This window comes from Diabrotica virgifera, chromosome 4 (genome assembly GCF_917563875.1).
Source record: "Diabrotica virgifera virgifera chromosome 4, PGI_DIABVI_V3a".
NCBI classification, from domain to species: Eukaryota; Metazoa; Arthropoda; class Insecta; order Coleoptera; family Chrysomelidae; genus Diabrotica; species Diabrotica virgifera.
The window spans coordinates 179,586,103-179,609,022 of record NC_065446.1 but is presented as its reverse complement, the minus strand read 5'-3'; the positions used below and the strand labels follow the sequence as shown (position 1 = coordinate 179,609,022).

General features: G+C 32.7%; 1 protein-coding gene across 4 annotated transcripts in view; it reads left to right on the top strand.

The window, feature by feature from the left end:
• Positions 1-22,920, top strand: part of LOC126883270 (excitatory amino acid transporter 2-like) — a 216,391-nt gene that overhangs the window by 171,093 nt on the left and 22,378 nt on the right. For all 4 annotated transcript variants that reach the window (XM_050648599.1, XM_050648597.1, XM_050648600.1 and 1 more), the window contains 2 exons: positions 4,970-5,104; positions 21,677-21,773. In XM_050648599.1, the coding sequence (XP_050504556.1) occupies positions 4,970-5,104; positions 21,677-21,773 (232 nt within the window). The remainder of the gene's footprint in view (positions 1-4,969; positions 5,105-21,676; positions 21,774-22,920) is intronic.

Below are 22,920 nucleotides of genomic sequence, written 5' to 3'. Positions count from 1 at the left end.
CTAAGGATTTTAAACACCTTACAATCAATAAGTTTAAAGTCATTTTAAAAAACTATCTTCTGAGATTTGCTTTTTACTCTGTTAGTGAATATTTTGATCATTTTAAGACAATATCATGAACATGAATATACTCACTATGATTTCCTATGTCTTATTTTGTGCATGTGCGTGAATGTATTTATATTTCTATATAAATATGTTATTTGTATATTATACGTTACAGATTATCTTATATATTTTATATACGGGGTATCCCGAAAAGATTGGTCATAAATTATACCACAGATTCTGGGGTCAAAAATAGGTAGATTGAACCTCACTTACCTTTATATACAATAGTGTACACAAAAAAAGTTACAGCCCTTTGAAGTTACAAAATAAAAACGATTTTTTTTCTTTAATCGAAAACTCTCAGAGATTTTTTATTGAAAATGGACATGTAGCCTTGTTATGGCAGGAACATCTTTAAAAAAACAACTGAAATTTTTACACCCCATAAAAATTTTATGGGGTTTTGTTCCTTAAGGACCGTTTGCACCGACTGTATTAAGGCCATCTTAAGATTAAGGCCCGCTTAAAGTAAATATTTTCGTTTCACCGTATGTCCAACTCGATTTAAACCTCACTTAATATAAGTTTTCTTAAGCCGCCGACTTTGGCGGCTTAAATTAAGAGAGGTTTAAATCGAGTTTGACATACGGTGCAGCGAAAATATTTGCTTTAAGCTCGCCTTAATCTTAAGCTAGCCTTAATATAGTCGGTGCAAACGGCCCTAAACCCCCCAAACTTTTGTGTACTTTCCAATTAAATTATTATTGTGGTACCATTAATTAAACACAATATTTTAAAACTTTTTTGCCTCTTAATATTTTTTCAAAAAACCAGTTTTATCGAGATGCGGCTTTTTTTAATATGTATGTTTACATAAAAATTTTATGGGGATTTCGTTCCTTTAAATCCCCCAAATGTTTGTGTACGTTCCAATTAAACTATTATTGCAGTACCATCAGGTAAACATAGTGTTTTTAAAACTTTTTTGCCTACTAGTATTTTTTCGATAAGGTACCTTTTATCAAGATGTGGCTTCTTGTCTAATATGGTTCAAAATATACCTAAAAATGTAAATTACAAATAAATTGTCATATTATTACCAGGTCTCTATAATCGTACTTAATACTTAACCATATATAAATATGTGGTGGATTTGACAAATATTCAAAATATCTCAATAAAAACATTGTGTTTAACTAACGGTAGCACAATAATAATTTAATTGGAACGTACATAAAAGTTTAAGGAACAAAACCCCCATAAAATTTTTATGGGGTGCACAAATTTCACTATAATTTTTTGAAGATGTTTCTGCATAAGAATGCCACATGTCCATTTTCAATAAAAAATCTCTAATAGTTTTCGATATATTGGAATAAATTGATTTCCATTTTGTAACTTCAAAGGCTGTATCTTTTTTTATGTGTACATTTGTACTAAGGTAAGTTAGGTTCAATCAACCTATTTTTAACCCCAGAATCTGTGGTATAATTTATGATCACTCTTTTCGGGACACCCTGTATAACAAACTGTATATACAGGGTGTAACAAAAATGCAGGTCATAAATTAAAACAAATATTCTGGGACCAAAAATAGTTCGATTAAACCTAACTTACGCAGGGCTGCTTTATCCATTAGGCAATATAGGCAGTTGCCTAGGGCGGCAAATTATGAGAGGGCGGCAAAAATACTATACAAAAAATATTTGTATATAAAAATTAAAATCAATTAACATTTAAGTACATCGTACATCCATCAATGGAATATAAGTGGGCATTCATTTCTAGAAAACAAATTGCATTTTCTTAACACTATTCATTCAAAAAGGACCGAAGTCGTAAATTTAGGGATAATTGGGCCGTCGGCAGCACCGCAACTATATTTTTTTTAAACTGAATCCTTTTGATTTATTCGTGGTTGAAAATTTGCCATTTTCATTGAAAAATGTCGCCTTTTCTGACGGTTTTTTGCGAATACCTTAATAATTATGCATCTAACGAAAAAAACTATATTTTTGTAGCTTATGAAAAATAAAGAGATTCGTTCCTTCATAAGTCTTTTAGTGATAACATAAAAAGAGATATGGTAGGCGAAAAGAATTTTTTTTGTGCATGCTCAAATGGGTGTGTTTAACTTAATAACAGAGAAATGGACGATTTTAAGGGTATAATGCTATCAATATCTTTTGTAAGTACTGCCTGAAAAGACCTTTAAAACGAACGCACTGTTCAATTTCAATTACATTCAAACTAAGCGAGATATTGTGCGACAAAAAAGGATGACTCATTTATTTTAAGATAAAATGCGAAGTATACCTCGTCCAATTTACTTACCGTTGCACGTCATCCGCGCCATAGCCTGTGACACGATACCAACACGAAATATCTAGGCAGTAGGTGTGTTCCCCTTTAGAATCATTTTGATTCTAAAAAAGAACACACCCACCGCCTAAATATTTCGTGTTGGTATCGTGTCACAGGCTATGGCGCGGATGACGTGCAAGGGTAAGTAAATTGGACGAGGTATATGTATATTTAACCCCTCATTCACTAGATTTAAATGCATCGTTTTGCTTCTACAATACCTTTTACTATAGTGTTATTTCTATGTTCAACAAGTTGGACGGGTTTAAAATGTATGGTTTTTGAAAAAAATAAGATCAAATTATAGAGAGCATTTTTATTTTTTTTGAAATCTTCCTTTTTCTCCATGTAACTCGAAAATGATAATGAGATACAGTAATGAAAGAAAAATAAAATTGTTATCTAAAAAAATCCTACATTTTTGTAAGGCATTTTTTACGTATCTGTTATCACTTTCGAATTACATGGAGAAAAATAATATTTTTAAGAAAATTTAAAAATGCGCTCTATAATTTGATCTTATTCTTTACAAAAACCATTCATTTTAAACCCGTCCAACTTTTGAATATAAAAATAACACTATAGTAGAAGGTATTCTAGAAGAAAAACGATGCATTTAAATTCTGGTGGATGAGGGGTTAAAATACTTCTCATTTTTCCTTAAAATACATTAATCATAAGCTTTTTTGCACCATATCTCGCTTAGTTTGAATGTAACCGACATTTAACAGTTCTCGTTTTAAAGGTGTTTTCAAGCACTACAAAAGGTATTCGTAGTATTATACCCCTAAAATCGACATTTCTCTGTTATTTTAAGTTGAATACATCGATTTGAGCATGAACCAAAAAATATTTTTTTCACCTACCATCTCTTTTTTATTAAAACTAGAAGATTTATAAAAAAAATGAATCTCTCTGATTTTTCATAAACTACAAAAATGTTTTATATAGTTTTTTTCGTTAGATGCAGAATTTTTATGGTATTCCCAAAAAAAACAGTCTCCGAAAAGTGTCATTTTTCAATGAAAATGGCAAATTTTTAACCACGAATAACTCAAAAAGTATTGAGTTTAAAAAAAAATTTAAAACAGTTATTACTTGGAATTAGGTTCTCTGGCCACTTCCGGTATTAGTTTGATAAAAAAATTTCCACCCCCGAGAACGGGTGGAAACCACCCCTAAGTTAAAAGCGTCATAGCGTAGACTTTGTTTCTTAAGCTATTCCCTATTTACAGTGAAAATATCAAGTAAATTGATGCAGTAGGATGGAATTCGGAGTCAAATACCCTCACTGACTGCACTAATAGATACCTACATCATTCATACATGAATGTATTCACTTAAAGGTTCATTTGGATACCACAATAAAATCACCAATCACCAATAATTTACATATCTAAGTATTTAAAGAATAGAGATGTTTTCCCTAATTTTGATATTGCTTTGTAGTTTTGTAAATAAATAGTTTTGTAGTATTAAAAGTATATGTGTGTATATGTGTATGTATGTATATAGAGAAAATATGGTGAGCAACTTGGACAGTCCATAGCAAGGCGGCTTTCGGATTGAGTAGGGAGCCGCGGAAGATAAAAACAAAGAAAAAACTTGCTATGGAACTTTGAGGACCTCACCGTCTTGTTTATTATTATTCTTATTTTATTATTCTTATCTTATTGTTATTGTTATTAAATTTTTGCAGATCGTTTTTGAACACACCTATGATGTTGAAAGGGCTATAATTAGCTTACCTTAGCTTAGTATGTACCATCTCTTTATTTCAGTACATAAATTACCTCTCAACAGCTATTGAACTAATTTTTCTTCGTTATTGATATTCTATGGACTTACGGTCTTTAAATATTTAATCTTTTTGATATAGTAGTCATGTTGTGACTGGCTGATTGATATAAAGTCCATGCCATTAAAAAAAATATTGCTTTGCGCATTTATTTGTGCCTCCCAGTTGCCAACCAACGTGTCCGCTGAAAGGTCATTTTCGAAAAGGTCAAGAATTTAAAATAGACATGAAAATAATTTCCGATCAAGTATGACGCAAGAACGTCTTAACAATTTGTCGATTTTGTCCATAGAAAGTGACGTAACAAAGGCGATAAATTATGACGACATTATAGATGATTTTTCCAAAGAAAAATCAAGAAAAAAATCTGATTTGATGGAACTGGAATGACAATTTTTATGTATTCTTATTTAAATAAAACAATCTGCTTGCAATTTTTTTCGCAAAAATGGTACATGCTTGTAGGGCGGCTACTAGAGAATTGCCTAGGGCGTCAATTGACTTAAACGCGGCCCTGAACTTACGTCCAAATGTGCAAGTTAAAATAGTTACAGCCCTTTGAAGTTTGATCTAACTAAATCAATTCCAATTTTTCTATCGGGGATTTTTGAAAGAAAAGGTTTATTTTAAACTTGTTGACAATTCGGAAGATGTAGTAGCTCATATTCATAGTGCTTTGATATTTTTAGATATTATATTGATGATAGTTATTGTTTTGTAACATCTTTTATACTGTATAATACAACAAATTTTTAGGGTAACATCGACGATTATGTCTTTCTCTTCAGCAAGTGTACCTAGTGCAGCATTAGTGCTTGTGTTAATGATTGTCACTTCAATGGGGATTCCCACAAAAGATTTACCTTTATTATTTGCTATTGACTGGTTGGTGTAAGTATTTTTTAAGTTAATATTAATAACTATTTCAAAATTTTGAATCAGGTTAGAGGAAAGGTGCATTTGATTTAAATGGCAAAAAATCTATAAGATCACTGCTAGATTGATTATTATGTATGCTACTGAAAATGTTAATAGTGATAGATTACAAGACACAATGTAAATCAAATAGACGCTGTTCCTTAATTCCGTTAGTGATGAAGTTATATACATTTAAATCCATTGAGGTACGGCAGCTAAATATGTATACCTAACATTTTTCTTGTTTCTTTATTTATTCTGCTTTGGCTATATTTAATAATATTTAGGTGCTTTTTAAATCTTGTTTATTTTAGATCTTTCTTTTTTAACTCATATTTTTGATCAGTTTTTATTCAATATCGGATATATCGGCATAGGAGAACAATTCGTTAACCTCTCCTGTTGCTGTTCGAATTGATAATCAACAGAGTGTTACGACGTCATTTCATACTCCCATGGTCCCACGAAAGTCTACCTTTGCTTCTACTACCAATATCTCCATAGTCCCCGTGCTTCTAGCTATGTTACCGAAGTAATTTAGGTATGATCCTGCTACATAATAATATAATCAATGAATGGCTAAAAAACTTTCTACTTCCAGAGATAGTCGAAGAACAATGCAGATTCGTATCAGGAAAAGGAGCGCGTGAGCACATATTGAGCACCAGACAGATATAATAGAAAAACCGAGGGAACCAATAGCGACTTCAAAGCAGCCTACGACAGTGTTAAAAGAACTGCATTATATAATGCAATGATAGACTTTGGGATCTTACCTAAGTTAGTTAAGTTGACCCAACTAACAATGCAAAACGTAAGCACATGCGTTAGAATTAACCCTAGAAGGACCAAGGAGGGTTAAAAAGTATCCACAACAATGCATTACATCCGATTTTCTAAATACCTTTGTTCCTAAAAATCTCAAATAATTAGTAGTTGTCGGCGTACTACTGCCCTACTAGATGGCACAATTAGCATTTCTATAATTTAATTTATTTCCTCATACTTTATAATAAAATATTTTTTACATTCATTATTTTTTCATAACTTTGAGCATTATTCCTAAGATATGATTGAATAACAATTTTAATAATAAGAAAACTATTGCTAGCTATAATCAGAATCAATTACTCAAAAAAAGATTACTAGACAAAAACAAAAATTCTCTAATCAATGCAATGCAACCTAAGAATTTTTATCACCCATCTGCAATATTAATGCAGACGAAAAGGTTTTTTGCGATCTAAAAAGTTTGTTCAGTTTGTAAAAGGACATTTTTGTCACGTACCTATCAGTTATGATAACAATGTATAATGTATATGCATACTTAAAGAAATTGACAAAGATCAAATTTATGAATAGTGAGGGATATTATAATACTGGCGCTTGAATATTAAATCAGGGATGTTATATACACCTCAATGGTTAAGGTTAAATAATTTTGTCTTTCTGTTCTGTAGGTACACTTTGCGTCAACAACATTGGCGTGTGTCGTGGGTGTGTAATAATTAAAGTGAAATAAAACAAAGATTTGTTAGATATTGAGAATTTGTGGTATTGTGGTATTAATTAGGTAATATTTTTTTTTATTTTTACGTTATATAAATTTCGGTAAATAGGTATCCACGTAATAAAAAATATAAAATTTATGGTAGGAAACATAATATTAAATTGCTCATTGTCAGGAGGGAAACGACGGTAGTTTTGAACATTTGAAATGATTTTTAGATAGATAAGAAATAGATAACATCAAAAAGGAACACTGGGAGAAATTTACCAAAGATATGGAATACGACCTCTATGGATCCCAGAAAAAGGTGTGGAAGATGATAAGGAGACAAAAAACAGAAATGAATGAATTTATACGGATAGATAACATTACGGAGACACAATGGACTGAGCATTTCGCGAAATTATATGGAGAAGGAGAAGAAGAGAACAGAGAAATAAACATTAATGAAATCCACGATAGAGTACTAATATCAGAAGAAGAGCTACAAGAACGAATAAAAAAAATTAAAAAATAGAAAAGCACCTGGTCCTTATAAGATAAATAATGAACTGCTAAAATATGGAGGAAGAACACTACTCAAATGGCTCCTAAAATTATTTGTCGATATAATAAATATCGGAGTAGTACCAGCGGAATGGAAGGAAAGTCTCCTGCTACCGATACTCAAAAAGGGAGACTCGAAAAATCCTGAAAATTATAGAGGCATTAGTCTGATGAACAGCACATTAAAATTGTTGACGGCAGTCATAAAAGATAAAATCGAGGAAAAAGCGAATATGGCAGATGAACAGCAAGGCTTCCGGAAGAACTGCAGCACAATAGATGCAATTTTTATTATCAGGCAAATAGTAGAAAAGTCTATTGAATATGGAAAACCAGCATACATGTGCTTTGTAGATTTAAAAAGTGCTTTTGACAGGGTGAGGCGAAATGATATCTTAAATTTATTACAAGCTGAACAAATAGACCACCAGATAATAAGGCTAATTAAGGAAATTAACAAGAACAACAAGACCAGAGTTATAATGTCAACAGGAGAAACATAACGCATAGAACTAAAGGGAGGAATCCGCCAAGGAGACTCGCTCAGCCCATTGTTATTCAATATGATGATGAATCAAATAATTCAGGAAGTCAGAAAACGACATGGATACCACATGGGAGCGCATAAAATCACGATACTATGCTATGCCGATGATGCAGTACTAATTGCTGATAACGAGGATGACCTACAAAGGCAGCTCCACACTTTCAATCTCACAGCAAATAAATTTAATATGAGAATATCGGTAGAAAAAACTAAATGTATAGTGATAAGTAAAGATCCGCGTAGATGCAAGTTAGAAATAGACGGCAAAATTGTAGAACAAGTAATGAAATTCAATTAGGTACCTAGGAGTAGAGATCACTAGTGACAGGAATATAAGAACAGAGACCACAACACAAGCGACAAAAGCGGCAAGAGTAAGTGGTTGCCTCCGAGAAACCATATGGAGAAACAAATATCTGACCATGGAAAGCAAAATAAAAGTATACAAGACAACAGTAAGACCTATCCTAACATATGCAGCGGAGACAAGGACCGATACAAGAAAGACGAAACAACAAATCAACAATATCGAAATGAAAGTATTAAGATCAATAGCGGGCATATCATTAAGAGACAGACAAAGCAACAGATGTATACGAGAACGTTGCAAAATTCAAAATATTAACAGGTGGATAAAAACAAGAAAGAAAAACTGGAACGAACATGTAAATCGAATGGAACCAGATAGATTAGCGAACATCTGTAAAAACAACAAGCCGTATAGCAGAAGACCCGTTGGAAGGCCGCCGAAAAGGTGGAAAGACAATGTACAGTCAACAACAACTGAAACAGAATAAGAGGCAGACAAACAGGAATAATCCTAGTCGCGCGAAGAAGAAGAAGAAGAAATGATTTTTTTTAAATAATTATTCTCATCCATGTTAGTACATAAATTTACCTATTCTTTCATTGAAAACTTATTTCTTCTTTTAAAAATTTTTTTCTGCCAATAAACTGGGTAAGAATGAATTAGAAATGTAAATTAAAATTAAAGGTAGAAAAATTTTGTAAGGTTAAGATGTTTTATTTTTTGCATAAAAACTGCATGAAAAAAAGGAAAGATATATTTTTGTATCACAAATAGAACAAGGAATTTCAAAATGATTTTTTATTTGAAATATCTCAGTGGCGTACTTTTTTTCTTTAAAAAAATCAGACCATTACCCGTATTCGCGCCAATGGTAGATATTCTTAATTTTATGTCAAAAAATGCGCAATAATTATCTCATTAAATTTCATTTGCATATCTCAGCCGATTTTAGAGTACTAAATAAATCGTCAGTTTGTAAGACAAATTTCAACAGCCTCTATCTCGGAAACGAAGTATTTGCGGACATACGTTTATAGAAACTGTCAACTGTCATTATTTTTTTATGTAGCCCTTAAACTTTGTCACACTTATTTATAAATACCCTGCATATTACTAAGGATTTAAACAGTTTTCACTGTATAGTGGACTGCATATTCTATTATCTATTTTGATAGCTACTTTGTTATTTTTGTAGACTGCTTTTACTGCTATTATTAATATTCGTGGAACTTCGATGTCTCCCATTGCTTCCCATAGTTTGGTTCTAAGTATCAAATCATAGTCCTACTCATTATATGAGATAAGTAATAAAAATTAATGAATGATTTTTAATTGAATTTAGATGATTGTAAGGCCAAGGATATGACAGTGGCTTTAACATGAATAGAAAAAATAAAGGTGTACAAGCTTGTGTTTGCAAAGAATATCGACGTGCTATTTTATGCCATATGGATGCCACTCCCTCAATTTCAATTTAGTCATTGGGATGCAGCTATATCTTGCGCACAATCAACATCTTTTTTGATATTGTACAACATTATACACATTTTCTTCTGTTTGTTGACAATGTGCATTTATCTTTATCTTTTATCTCGCTCCTTCGTCGTTTGAACTTCCTTATGCTATGTCATATGTTGGATTAGTTATGAATAATAACTATTGTACTATTTTTTAAATAAATATGTTTTTACATAGTTCTTTATAGTGAAATTTTGATTTTTTTGTCTTTTTTGCTATTTTTTATATTTGCAGTAAACTTGTAGGTATATTCTTGTATGAAAGGGCGCCAAATTTTATTTTGCCCGGGGCGCTCAAAACCCTAGAGCCGGCCCTGGACTTACGGTAAACGAGGAAAAAACCAAATATATGTTTGTTTCTAAAAACTCCCTGAATATTCAACAGAGAATTCAAATCAACAACCTTTAGACCAATTAAGTTAGTAAAAAATAAGCCGTTTTTCGACATAATTGAAAAGACGAGGTTTGACAGTTGAAATGTGTAGTATGAGATATTACAAAAAGGCTACCATCTTGGGATTCGTCAATTTTTTAGTGGAACATTTTTTAAATAAACAATCAAACCGTCAAACTTAGTTTTTTGCTCATAACTTAAAAACTTGTTTATTTAGAAATTTGACGTCCACAGGTAACTTTTTCAGAAAAAAAAGATACATCGAATGAGATACACCAAATTAAAATCGTTAATAAACAAAAAAGTCATTGCAAAACGGACGACAAAATCACTGTTTTTGAATATTGTTCGAAAAACGAGCTAAGTTCTGAGGCTGGTCCAGTTAATATGGCTGAATGTATCTCAATAATCAGGGACTCATTTCCTTCGTTAAGATGTATACTAATACCCTATGAAAAAAAAAGTAAAAAAAATTAAATGTACGTACACAAAATTATTTGTTAATAAATAGCAGTTTTTAAGCTTATAAACAATTACAATAATTTCGTAGAAATTAGATCAAATTAAATGGCAATAAAAATACTCAAATCTGGTTAAAATACACAACTTCTAAAAAAATTTTTAGGTCCTACGACCCTTGGGGTCTGAGACAGCCCCTTTTTTTTGAAAAAATCACTGTTACGTTAATTAACAACACTAAGATCTGAAATTAACCAATCTTTTATAAGAAAAGTCAAAGTTTTTAACAAAGTTTTTTGCAAGAAAAAATGTTAAAAATTGTTTAAACAGTATTGTTATAAAGAAAGAGTATTTTGCGTTCCGACTAAAGTAAAAAAAAATGATGGGTGCAGCCGAATGAGAATAAATTCGCGGACTAGCATTCGCTAGCGCTAGACCGTTGCAGCCCATTTTTAACATTGACAGTATACCGGATTTGAAGCTTAATTCTTAAATTAATATTATATTTATATATTTTGGTAGAAACTTGAATTTTATGAATATTATTATGTTGCACATTTATTTAGTAAAATTATATTTTAAATAAATAAATTAAAAAAATAACAATAAAAAGGCCACAAAGTCAAAATATGCAACAGAAAAAAAGTTACGCGACCTTATAGACGAGTGGTACGTGGTACTCCCCCCAAAAAAACGCTCATTTCTCGGGATATCAACCACGGTGTGGTGAATGGCTAATTTTGGTCTTACTTTATACTTTTTATGGTGCTGAAAACGAAAATGAGTTTTATTTTGAATTTTAGATGGGGAAACATTGTCAAAATCGCAATTTTACCCTAAAAATAAAAAAAGATGAAACCACGTTTTTCTTAAAATTAAAAGTTACACCATTTTTTTTTCTATAAAACATTTTGTTCTCTGTACTCTAGATTTTAACTTAAAATTAATTAAACAGCTAAATTTCAAATTTTGTTACTCAACTTTTGCGATTAAACTTTGCAATTCAAGAATCTGCACCTTTTACTTCAAACAATTTGTAACTTTCTTTATGGCAAGACAGAAATATTGAAGCAGGTCCCATTGTCTTCAGAAAGGTGAGAAATATATACTATAAAAATATCAGAAAAAAATATTACAATGGAACAGAGTTGTAGCAAATTAAACTCAAAAAAACCGTGATTTTTTTTTATTTTTAGGGTAAAGTTGCGATTTTGATCATGTTCCCCCACGTAAAATTCAAAACAACCCTAATTTTAGTTTTGAGCACCATCAAAAATATAAAGTATGACCAAAATTAGTATCAGTATCTCGAGAAATAAGCTTTTTTGGGGTGTGCCGCTCGTCTATAAAGTCACATAACATTTTTCCTATTGCATATTTTAAATTAAATTTTTTTGGAAAACTTCTTCATAAATTCTATTTTATTTCTGTGTTAAATAAAATTATAAACTAAAAAGTTTGTCACTCAACTTTTTTAAGTAAACATGAAACTAACGAAATCTGACGACAACATTTTTAAAAATTAACAACTTCACAGCGACCATAAATACAGTGAGTTAAAATTGAAAAATCATCAAAATTGATTTTTCGCATTTTTGCATAAAATTTGATTTTTGAACATGTTCCACTAATTCTACAAAAAAATTAACTCCATATTCGGATTCAGAGACCTCGAAAACATAAGGAATGACGAAAATTTGTCATTCGCCTTAAAGTGGATTTTTGTGGTCGGGATAACGTAATTTTAATAGTTGCTGCCGCATGCCGGTCGCCAACCGCGCCCACTATCCAGTCAGTCGACTACGCCCGCTATTTTTTACTTTAGTCGGAACGCAAAATACTCTGTGATTATAACACTCCTATTTAAACAATTTTTAACATTTTTTTACTAAAAACTTTGTTAAAAACTTTGACTTTTCTTATAAAAGATTGGTTAATTTCAGCTCTTAGTGTTGTTAATTAACGTAACAGTGATTTTTCAAAAAAAGGGGCTATCTCAGACCCCAAGGGTCGTAAGACCTAAAAAATTTTTTTGAAAGTTGTGTATTTTAACCAGCTTTCCGTATTTTTTATTGCCATTTAATTTGATCTAATTTCTACGAAATTATTGTAATTGTTTATAAGCTTAAAAACTGCTATTTATTAACAAATAATTTTGTGTACGTATATGTAATTTTTTTAAAATTTTTTTTTATAAGCTGTTAGTATACATCTTAACGAAGGAAATGAGCCCCGGATTATTGAGATACATTCAGCTATATTAACTGGACCAGCCTCAGAAATTAGCTCGTTTTTCAAAAAATTTTATAAACAAATTCAATTTTACGAAAACTATTTAACAGATCTGGACCATTTTTTGCACACCATTCAAACACCATAGTGCCCTAAATTTTGGGTATATTAAAACGTATTTTAACAAACAATAACATTGTTATTAACTATATTCAAAAACAGTGATTTTGTCATCCGTTTTGCAATAACTTTTTTGTTTATTAACCGATTTTTATTTAGCGTATCTCATTCGATGTATCTTTTTTTTTTTCTGAGAAAGTTACCTGTGGACGTCAAATTTCTAAATAAACAAGTTTTTAAGTTATGAGTAAAATACTAAGTTTGACGTTTTGATTGTTTATTTAAAAAATGTTCCACTAAAAAATTGATGAATCCAAAGATGTTAGTCTTTTTGTAATATCTCATACTACACATTTCAACTGTCAAACCTCGTCTTTTCCGTTATGTCTAGTAAAAACCTAACTTGATTGGCCTGCATACCTTTCAGCAAGTCAAATAAATCACATATCTTGGATCACTAGTAAACGCAACAAACACGACAAGCGACGAAATAAAAAACGCATAGCAATAGCAAACAGAACTGTTCACGAGAAACATTTAAAAGATAAAAATATAAAACGTGCAGTAAAGCTCAATATTTCTTCTTCTTCTTTGAGTGCGTCTCCTATCGGAGATTGAATATCATTAGGGCGATTCTAATTTTATTGACTGCTGTTTTGAACAATTCGTTAGTGGTACAGCCAAACCACTCTCTCAAATTTCTCATCCAGGACATTCTTCTACGGCCTGGATTTCTTCGTCCTTGGAGTTTTCCTTGCATAATATTTTGTAGGAATATGTACTTTTGTCCCCTCATCAGGTGGCATAAGTATTCAAGTTTTCTCTTTTTTATATTCAGTAGAACTTCTGGCTCGTTATTTATTCTGCGTATTACTTCTTCATTTGTAATTTTATCCACCCAACTTATTCTTAGTATACGGCCCTAGCACCACATCTTAAAGCCTTCAAGATTTTTAATATTCCTCTGTTTAAGAGTCCATGACTCAACACCGTAGAGCAAAGTAGGTACTGAATACATAGCATTTTAACATTCTAGTTCGTACATGAATACTAATATCACGATTACAAAATAATTTTTTAATTTTTACAAAAGTAGACCTGGCAATTTCAATACGTCTTTTTATCTCGTGATTTTGGTCACCTGTTTTATTGATAAGGGTTCCCAAGTATTTGTATTCGTTTACTTTTTCAAGTTGGGTACCGTGTATTGTGATACTAGTGTCATTTATTGGATTCTTACTGAAAGTCATATATTTGGTTTTTTTGACGTTCATCCTTATGCCGTAGTTATTACTGTTCTTACGATGTCAGTTGGACCAGAAGCATTTTTGGGGTCCGGTCAATAATTCTACGAAGAGCATAGAAATAAAGATAAACCATATAAACATTTGCTTGCTTCAAAATTGATCACTCCTTGTATTAGTCCACATGGACGCGGGTGTGGCTTACTACTTTCTAACGTATCTTATTGGGCAATACTGAAGAGTAATTGGTCAAATTGTTCGGAAGTGCTTAGGCTCAAATCATATCGTTATCTGGTCAAAATACCTTCTCATGTTTCAAAGGCGGCAAGCAATATAAACACTAAATAAACAGTGTCGTCGTCATAACTTACAATTATTTTATTTTTATAATACATTTTTTGTCTCATTTCTTTAGTAGGTACTTAAAAAATGAATAAGCACATTAAGTTGCATTTGTAAGTATTATATACTTTTAATGATCAATTTTAAATTTTATTGTATTGTATTATACTGAAACTGTATTGTTTATACAGGATGTCCCATATATTATGCGAGATTTAATGACGTCAATTTGCTCAGTCCGCTGATTGGATAATGTAATTAATGGAATTTTTCATGTTTCATATTTTTATTTTTTCCATATTTTCCTTTGTATGTGTCCATGTCTAAGAGCCATATATGAGGAGAGGGAGTGTACATTGATTGAAGACTCTTGATTTTAGGTATTGGGGGTATTTTTTTTCTTTAGAATAAAAGACAGTTTTCCGAGTGATGCCCAGGCCAATCTTATTATTTTTTTTTTATTTCTTCGGTCTGATTTTTTTTATTTAATTTAGTGATTTGTCCTAGAATATCTCTTTTACTTGCTTTATTCTTGTTTGTGCCACTGTAATTATTGGTTCTCCTTGTTGATTGGTCATGGCTTTTGTTTTACTGTAAGCGATGTTCAGTCCCATCTTTGTCGATTCACTATCTAGTGCTTCCATCATTCTTGGTAATTCTTCACTATTTTCTGTTTTAATACAATATATATACTTACAAGTCAAAAGTGACATTTGGAAAAATTGTGTAGCTCAAGTTCAAGTAAAATAAAAATATTATCTTGCTTTGTCACCAATATTAATGTCTTCTTCTTTTCCTTCTTCTTCTTCTTGTGTAGACATGACTGTCTGTTTTTCAATGTGGCTCCAGTAAGTTGTCATTCCATCGTTTTCGTGGTCTTCCCACTTAGTTTTGGATCCCGCGTATGAAAAAAAAGTTGATTAATAGCAAGCTGAAAATTTTTTAATAGCTTAAGGGTGTGTAGTTGGAGAAACTTTGATATATGGGAACACTGGAATAGGGGAAGTTTTAATTGTGGAACAGGTTAAAAATTTGGAACGGCCAGACCACGAAAACGGCACATGTATTTTGTCCGACAGAACAGACTTAAACTCTCCGAACAGAGATTAAACTCTCATGCAAAAATCAGCCTACTATTTATCACCAAATGGGCGTTTTAATGAGTGGAACATGTAGAATATGTCAAATGACAGGAATTATGACAGCTGATAAATAGCAGTCTGATTTTTGCATGAGAGTTTAATCTCTGTTCGGAGAGTTTAAGTCTGACCGTTCCAAATTTTTAACCACAATTAAAACTGCCCCTGTTACAGTGTTCTCATATATCACAGTTTATCCGACTAGACACCGTTTAAGCTATTAACAAATTTTCAGCTTACTATTAATCAACTTTTTTTTTCATACGCGGGATACAGACCTAACTGATCGTCTTCCTATTGGGGAACCGTCTCTCGCCGTCCTTACTACTTTGTTTTTTGTCATTTGGCTCATGTAGTTGTTCCATTATACTCTTCTGCTTTTTACCCAGTTATTGATGTTGTCCACCTTGCATATCTGTCGTATATCTGTACTTCTACCTCTTCCCATATCCCATCGATTTTTCAAAGCATTTTCATCTCTGCTGTTTCTAGCATTCTTTCTGTCCTTTCTGTATCAAGTCGTGTTTCTGCCGCGTATTTATGTCATTATTGGTCTGATAACTGTTGTGTAAATTGCGCCTTTCACTTCTTTTCCAATATTGGTGTGGTAGTTATAAACACGACAAGTGTCGAATCAAGTTCTGAACACACGGATAGTGATATATTTCAATTTGTCAAAAATATGTCCTATGTATAGTATTTTTACTACAAAAGCGATATTACGTAGGTCAAAATTTTTGACGTAAGAGAACTGTCAAAACATTAGAATGTGAATTTTCATTATTGCCATGTTTATTATAAACATGGATATAATGAAGAGTCACATTCTAATGTTTTGACAGTTCTCTTACGTCAAAAATTTTGACCTACGTAATATCGCTTTTGTAGTAAAAATACTATAGAGTAGTAAAAGTGATCTCTTCATTAGTCATGAATTAGACAATTCGACTGGAAGAGGAATTGTTCGTTTTCATGTATTTTATGTGTATATTCAAAGTGTAGTCTTATTTCTTTAGTTCTCAAATTAATAAGCACGTTAAATTTCATTTGTATTATGTATTTTTAATTATCTTTCGTGTCAATTTCATAAAGAAATGTGAACAGTTAACAACATTATTACTGTTTAACAAATATTGAACCATAATTTAAAAATAAAAGTTTACTCATTAATTTCTATTGCGCCGCCTATGTTTTACAAACGGTGCCGACAATCGGTGTCGAATTTTGTTTTTATACTGGTCCAACTGACATCGTAAGAACAGTACATATCTCATTCATACTTTCAACTAGATGTTGTAGATCTTTCGCTGTTCTTACCATTATCACAGTATCGTCAGCATATCGAATGTTATTGATAACTTCTCCATTGACTATTATCCCTTCGTTTGCATATGAGAGAGCTTCTTGGCATATTTGTTCGCTGTAGATATTAAACAAGAGCGGTGACAATATACAACCCTGTCGTACCCCTCTACGTATTTCTATTTCGTCCGATGTTTGGTCTTCATTTTTATATTACCTCAATATTTAAAGGCCTTAATAAGACCGGTTTTGATATATGGGTTGAAAAGTGGACCTTATCTCAAAATCATAAAAGACTTCTAAGTATTTTTGAGAGAGAAATGCTTAGAAAGATTTTTGGGGCCGTAAATGAAAATGGGATAGTAGAAGAGACAACTTTGAACTATATCAGTTATACACCGATCCAGATAGTGTGAAATTCGTTAAAGTGCAGAGACTTAGATGGGCTGGACACATTGCTAGGATGTCATATCACGAATACACAAAGAGATTAACACTTTCAAAACCAGAGGGCACAAGACGTAGAGGACGACCACGAAGAAAATGGATTGATGATGTGGAAGAAGACCTAAAGATTCTAAGGGTCAGAAGATGGAGAAGAATCGACAGGAGTGGCGACTTCTTTGCGAGCAGGCCAAGATCCACAACGGATTGTAGAGCCACTTATGATGATGATGAGGAAACCAATATACCAATGCTGTTCTCTTTCGTAGATGCCAAAAAGGCTTTCAATTCAGGAAAATGAGATCCCCTCTGGAGTATAAGGGGAAATATGGGAGTATTTAATCTAGAGGGAGAATATATTCAAATGTGATCAAAAGAAGAAAGGAACTAGACAGGGCTGTATACTATTACCCTTAGTAGACAACATATATTCTGAATATATAATGAGAAAAGTACTAGAAGAATGGGATGGAGAATGAGGATTATAGAAGGATGAAAAACTCATAACCTGAGATACGGAAATGAAACATTTGTACTAGCAACAAATGAAGTCGAAATGATACCCATCACCGACGAATGGCTAAGCTGGATAAGCAAACAATTCGGACTTCGGAAAAAAGATTGTAGACAGGGAAAATCGTAATCTACCGCACATACACGAAGTGACGAATTTCGAAGTAGTAAATTGTATATGGAGCTAAAGCATGCACTCTAAAAAAATGGATAGAAGTAAGAACGAAGCCTTCGAAATGTGGGTCTATAGAAGAATTCTACGCGTGTCCTGGACAGAGAACCAACTTGTCAATTCTGGAAGAGCTTCATATAAAAGACAGGCTATTAAAAAAGGAAAATTACTTCGGCCACATAGCCAGAAGAACGGGAGCCATGGAACTATGGGTAACACGACCTACAGTGTTTTTGGTGCCAAAGTTTTTAGAGCTGATTTTAGGTACATTTGGGGTGCTGATTCCGAATATGGCTTTAGTTTTGCCCTATCAGCTCTAGTTTTGAAGATAACGTATATGCCAGCTTTTATGCATTAAAATACGAATATGCTGATATGGATATACTAAATTGAAATAAAAATCACACAATTAGAAAATACGTATATTTTAAGCCATTTAATAGGTACAATAAAACTCTTTGTACAATGAAACAGATATACAACTAGTTTTGAGAAAAAAACATAAAAAAAAAACTTGACGTAACGAAAGCTTCGCTTGCGTGATTTCCTGGATTGAACTTTTAAACAGTCTCTCTTCAAACTTCAGCAAAAATCTGCCATCATATGGGTGTCCCATCTTCCTTGGTAGCGGTCCTCCAAGGTTTTTATACCTTGGTGAAATCTCTCACCTTGTTCCTCACTTGTGTCACTTAAGTTTTCAGGGAAACGGTCCAGGTGGCTGTGAAGATAGTGGACTTTGATGCTCATATTACATCCAAATGATTGGAAGTTATTCAACAAACAGTTTACCAGCTCAGCATAGTTGTTACTTTTGTGATTTCCCAGAAATTTTTTAATAATGTTCACAAATGAAAGCCAAGCTTTTTTCTCTGCCTCATTCATTGACCTCACAAAAGCCGTATCCTTTGTAAAAAGTCTGATCTCTGGTATATCAAAGATTCCAGCTTTAAGTTTTTCCGTACTTATCTGGGGCAGCTTCTTTCCTATGTAGGCCAAGCATTAGAATCAAGTGCCTTTAAGAATTGGTTCATTAGGCCTAGCTTAATATGCAGGAGTTTTAAAAGTTTAATAATACATTCCAAGCTGTTTTATTTCCGTATAAAATAGTAATGTAACGACATTAAAGTATTATTTTTTTGCATAAATAACGCATAATACAGTGAGAACAACAAATATACCGAGGAAGAAGTTTAATCAACAATGTATATTCCTTTGAATAGCATATCCTATTCTTCATTATCTCAAATATTAAAACTACTAATTTCGGAATGTGCCATATCCATAAACTAGAGCTGATACAAAAAACGGAATCCATAATTCCATTTATCGTCCCTAATATAGTAAAAATCAGCTTAAATATTCACGGCACCAAAACAAATTTTTTTTCTGTAGGCCTGTGAATAGACGGAAAGGTAGAAGGCCGAAGACCAAGAGGACAGTGACGTAGGGTAGTGGGGGCGGCCCGCGGCCCGTGCGGCACTTTTAGGGGGCGTCAAAATTTAACCAACATTCGCCAGCATATCATCGGATAAATAAAAAAGGCTAAGTATTATTCAACTATATTCGACAGCACTCCAGATCTTCCTCATAAAGATCAAACAAGTCAGGTATTAAGATACGTAGTAAATGAAAATCAGGAAGTAAAAGTAATGGAATCTTTTATAGATTTCATTGAAACTAAAGACAAAGCTACTGAAGGGATTTCAAAGATGATTTTGGATAAGATTCAAGCTGATGGCCTAGATATAAGCAACTGTAGAGGTCAAGCATAATATGATAATGCTGCTGTTATGGCTGGAAAGTATTCAGGAGTCCAGCAAAGAATTCTAGAAAAAAACCCTAAAGTTGAATTCGTTCCTTGCTCAAATCATTCGTTAAACCTAGTTTGTTCACACGCTGCCTCAGTTGAGGTGGATTCAGTAACTTTTTTCGGCACTTTAGAACGTTGCTATTCTTTTTTTCCTCATTAACTCATCGTTGGGAAGTTCTGATAGCAGCTACAGGCAAATGCTTAAAAAGGGTTCAAGACACGCAGTGGAGTGCAAGAGGCGATTCCGTAAATGTGACATGGCATCATTACAAAGACATTCTCGTCACTTTGGGAAAACTGACAGAAGCAGGTGAAAGCTTAAACACTAGGACATATGCAGGTGCTTTACTAGTTTCGATGCAGTTATTTTCCTTTCTTTGTTTTTTGGGCCTGTGGCAACCGGTGCTACATGAAGTGAATGATGCACAAAAATATTTACAAACAAGGGGACTTGACATAAGATTGTGCGCTTTCAAAGTAAATGCTTTGCAGATGATATTGACAGAGAAAAGAGAGGAATGGGCAAATGGCGCTGTAGGTTATGCAAAAAATTTGTGTAAAAAACTTGGAATTTCCATAAAACCTCGGAGGCGTATAACAAGAAAGCATATTTTTGATGACGGAACTAGAGATGCTAACTTGTCGTGTGAAAATGAGTAGAGACGAAAGATATTTTCTTCGTTAGATAGTTATTGTAGAAATTCGTAAGCGTTTTCAACCGCTAGAGAATTTAACGGATAAGTTTGCGTATCTAACGCCGGCTATATTATTAGATCCAGACAACACTGAATGTAATCTAGACTACGCATCTGACGAAATTGACGAGCAGGATTTCATGCTGGAAAGACTTCGACTGCGGACTTTCGTTGCTGCTACAGGCAACGAAAATAAATTGATTAATGCAGACTTACTTAAATTATTTAAATTTATTGTTAAATCCGAGCTGGAAGATACTCTGGTCAATTGTTTAACAATGTTCCGAATATTTTTCACAGTTGCTATCAGCAATGTCACCTGTGAGAGAAGTTTTTCAAAATTTAAGTTGATTAAAAATTATTTAAGATCGACAATGAGTACTCTAAGACTAACTAACTTTGGCTATTTTGTCTATTGAGCAAGAGGTGTGTGATGCGATAGATATTGACGGTGCAATAAAGGACTTTGCTCTTAAAAAGTAGACGTATAAATTTTTAATTGAAGACGGAAGTTTTGTTTTTAATTCTAACAAATACTCATATTACTTTTCAATAAAAATAAAAATATAACATTATAGTATCGTTTAAGTTCTAATTAAAAATTAATTTAATTTAATCTTGTCGATCGTCCAGGTGTACCTAATCTTAAGTGATAGGTACCTAAGTTATATCAATGTATCTAATTGGTTAAAGTAAAAGATTTTTTGTATTAATAAACGTGATTGTAAAACTTGAATAAAATTCTTTATTTAAAATTTAACCTGTATAATACAAAATAAGGCTGAATGTTCTCGCCGAAAAGTTCTCTATAATTAATGTATGTAATGTCTAGCATGCATTAAATTAAAATACCTAAATAAGAGGGCGGCAAAATTGTCTTCCGCCCCGGGCAGCCGACACTCACGCTACGCCACTGCAAGAGGAAGATCTAACAAACGATGGGCAGACCAAATGAAGGCTTGGTGGGAAAATCCCTACATAAGGTCGTCTTCCTGGCACAGGATTTCAGCCAATGAAGACAGCAAGCTAACAATGTTTAGAGTGTAACTACACCGTGACAAGGGTTCAAAGAATTAGGAAGACAGCTCAATATCTGCTCACGCGTTCCTTTCTCTCTTTTTCGAATCCGAATTATTGAGATGAACATAAACAGATTTTTCTGATTTGTCTTTTTTACAGTTTCAGCTGTTATAATGAAAATTTCAACACCACAATTTCTGGTTTTAAATATATATTATTAATTTTTCAGCGATCGAATTAGAACTACTAGTAACATGTTGGGTGATTGTTATACCGTAGCCATTGTAGAAAAATTATCAAAGAAAGAACTTTTGGAATGTACATTGGTAAGTATCCATAAAATTTAATTTTAAGTTAATGTAATTAGAACATTAATTTTTTTTACTAAATCGGCTAAATTAAACGTAAGAATTGCAGGAATGTAGCTCTCGAAAAATACGTATTATAATGTATGGAGAAGTACCTGAATGATGAATTATAAAAATATAAATTGCAAGTAGCTTTTTCATAAACAGGAATGCTTCATAAAAACCTACTGTTAGAAAACGAATACGTGGTAGGCAATATTTTTGACACGCATACACTCTTGATTCCTCCCATATTGCTCTACTTTTGATCCAATCGAAAACATTTACTTTGCGATTCTCATGACCCAACTATCCTCATACCCCTTCCTTTCTTCATCTAAACCTCATCTCCCTTCATTGAACCTTTTATTACATCACGAGGCATGTGGGTCAACTACTGCATCCCAGGTATTCTCAGAAATTCTTACCGCCCCCACACTCCCAGTCAAGAGGTGACACACTTAAGTCACATACACTGTCGACAACTCCCAATTGCCTTTACACAAATTAACAATCCAGTAAAATTCCACAAACCTTCGCAATCAATGCAAGCTCTACAATATTTTCAAAAACAACAACCTCCTTGGCCCCAAACTAGCTTCTATTCTTCCTTAGGTGCCGTGTCCGTATTCGGACGTCATCAGAACATCATCATGTTTAAAATTTCCTGAAACCCTTCTCTATCGGCTGCTGCGCGAAATAATTCTTCTATTGTGAAACCACGTCATTGTCTAATATTACGCAGCCATGAATGTTCCATTCGACCAATCCATATCTTTCCCTTCACTTTTCCTAGTATTATGAGGCGAAATAAATAGTATTTAGGTCCTATAATTATATGGCAGGAATATTCTGTTTTTCTCATCTTTATGATGTTTATGAGCAGACGTTCTGAATTCATCATTTGAAGAACATCTTCATTAGAAGAGCAGGGCTTATTTTACCACAAGGCCCATGAGGCCCCTGCCTCGGGCCCGAATTTTACTGGGCCCGAAAAGATCACTAAAAGAAAGTTTTTTTTATTGAAAAAACAAAATAAATTTTCAAAATTATTTCATTTTACAAACAGGAAATGATAAATGGTAACAAATTAGGTTAGAGGTTTCATTCATAAACCATAAACCGT